Consider the following 824-nt stretch of genomic DNA (forward strand, 5'->3'; position numbering starts at 1 on the left):
AGTCAGGGGGGCTCAGGGGAGTCAGGGGGGCTCAGGGGAGTCAGGGGAACCACCAGGGAACACGTTGAGCAGGTAACGCCACACCACCTAAGGGGGGACAGGGAAAGGGGGGTCAGGTGAGTCGGGGGGGTCAGGGGATCAGAGAGTGTTAGAGGGAACATATTCAGCAGGTAACGTCACACCACCTACGGGGGACAGGGACACAGGTAAGGGGGGCTCAGGGGTGTCAGGGGGTGTCAGAGGGACCACCAGGGAACACGTTCAGCAGGTAACACCACAACACCTAAGGGGGGACAGGGACACAGGTAAGGGGAGCTCAAGTGAGTCAGAGGGTCTCAGTTATAGGTCAGGGGGGGCTCAGGGGGGTCTCAGTTATAGGTCGGGGGTCTCAAGGGTCCCACCTTGCGCAGGCCGGGCTCGACGCCGCCGTGGAAGACGTGCAGCCGCAGGTCGTGGGGCCGCAGCAGCCGCCCCCCCGGGCCCAGGTACGTTCGCAGGTCGGCGTCGCTCAGGGGGGCGCAGGGCGGGGGCGGCGACGGGGGGCTCGGGGGGGACCCCTCGGGCCACGCCAGGGCCGCCTGTGCCCGGGCCAGGGTCCGGCCCACCTGTGGGAACGGGGAATGTGGCACTGGGGGGACTGGGAGAGACTGGGAGGGACTGGGAGGGGACTGGGGGGTCACTGGCAGCACTGGGATGGGACTGGGAGGGGACAAGGAGGGCACTGGGATGCCCAGGGGAACAGTGTGAGCTCTCAGTGGGGGCCCAAAGTCCCCCCTGCCCAGCACCCAGGTGTGCCCCACCTGTGCCAGGTGTGACCCCCACCC

The 824-nt window shown here is 68.1% G+C and overlaps 1 protein-coding gene across 1 annotated transcript in view; it reads right to left on the reverse strand.

The window, feature by feature from the left end:
* Positions 1 to 21: 21 nt before the first annotated feature.
* Positions 22 to 824, reverse strand: part of LOC113979431 (TBC1 domain family member 25-like) — a gene marked incomplete at its 5' end in the record, with an annotated part of 1,891 nt that continues 1,088 nt past the window's right edge. Inside the window, 2 exons of the mRNA XM_027706825.1 lie at positions 22 to 87; positions 402 to 605. Coding sequence (XP_027562626.1) covers positions 22 to 87; positions 402 to 605 — 270 coding nt within the window. The remainder of the gene's footprint in view (positions 88 to 401; positions 606 to 824) is intronic.

The sequence above is a fragment of the Neopelma chrysocephalum genome, unplaced genomic scaffold, assembly GCF_003984885.1.
Source record: "Neopelma chrysocephalum unplaced genomic scaffold, ASM398488v2 Primary Assembly neopelma1_80232, whole genome shotgun sequence".
NCBI classification, from domain to species: Eukaryota; Metazoa; Chordata; class Aves; order Passeriformes; family Pipridae; genus Neopelma; species Neopelma chrysocephalum.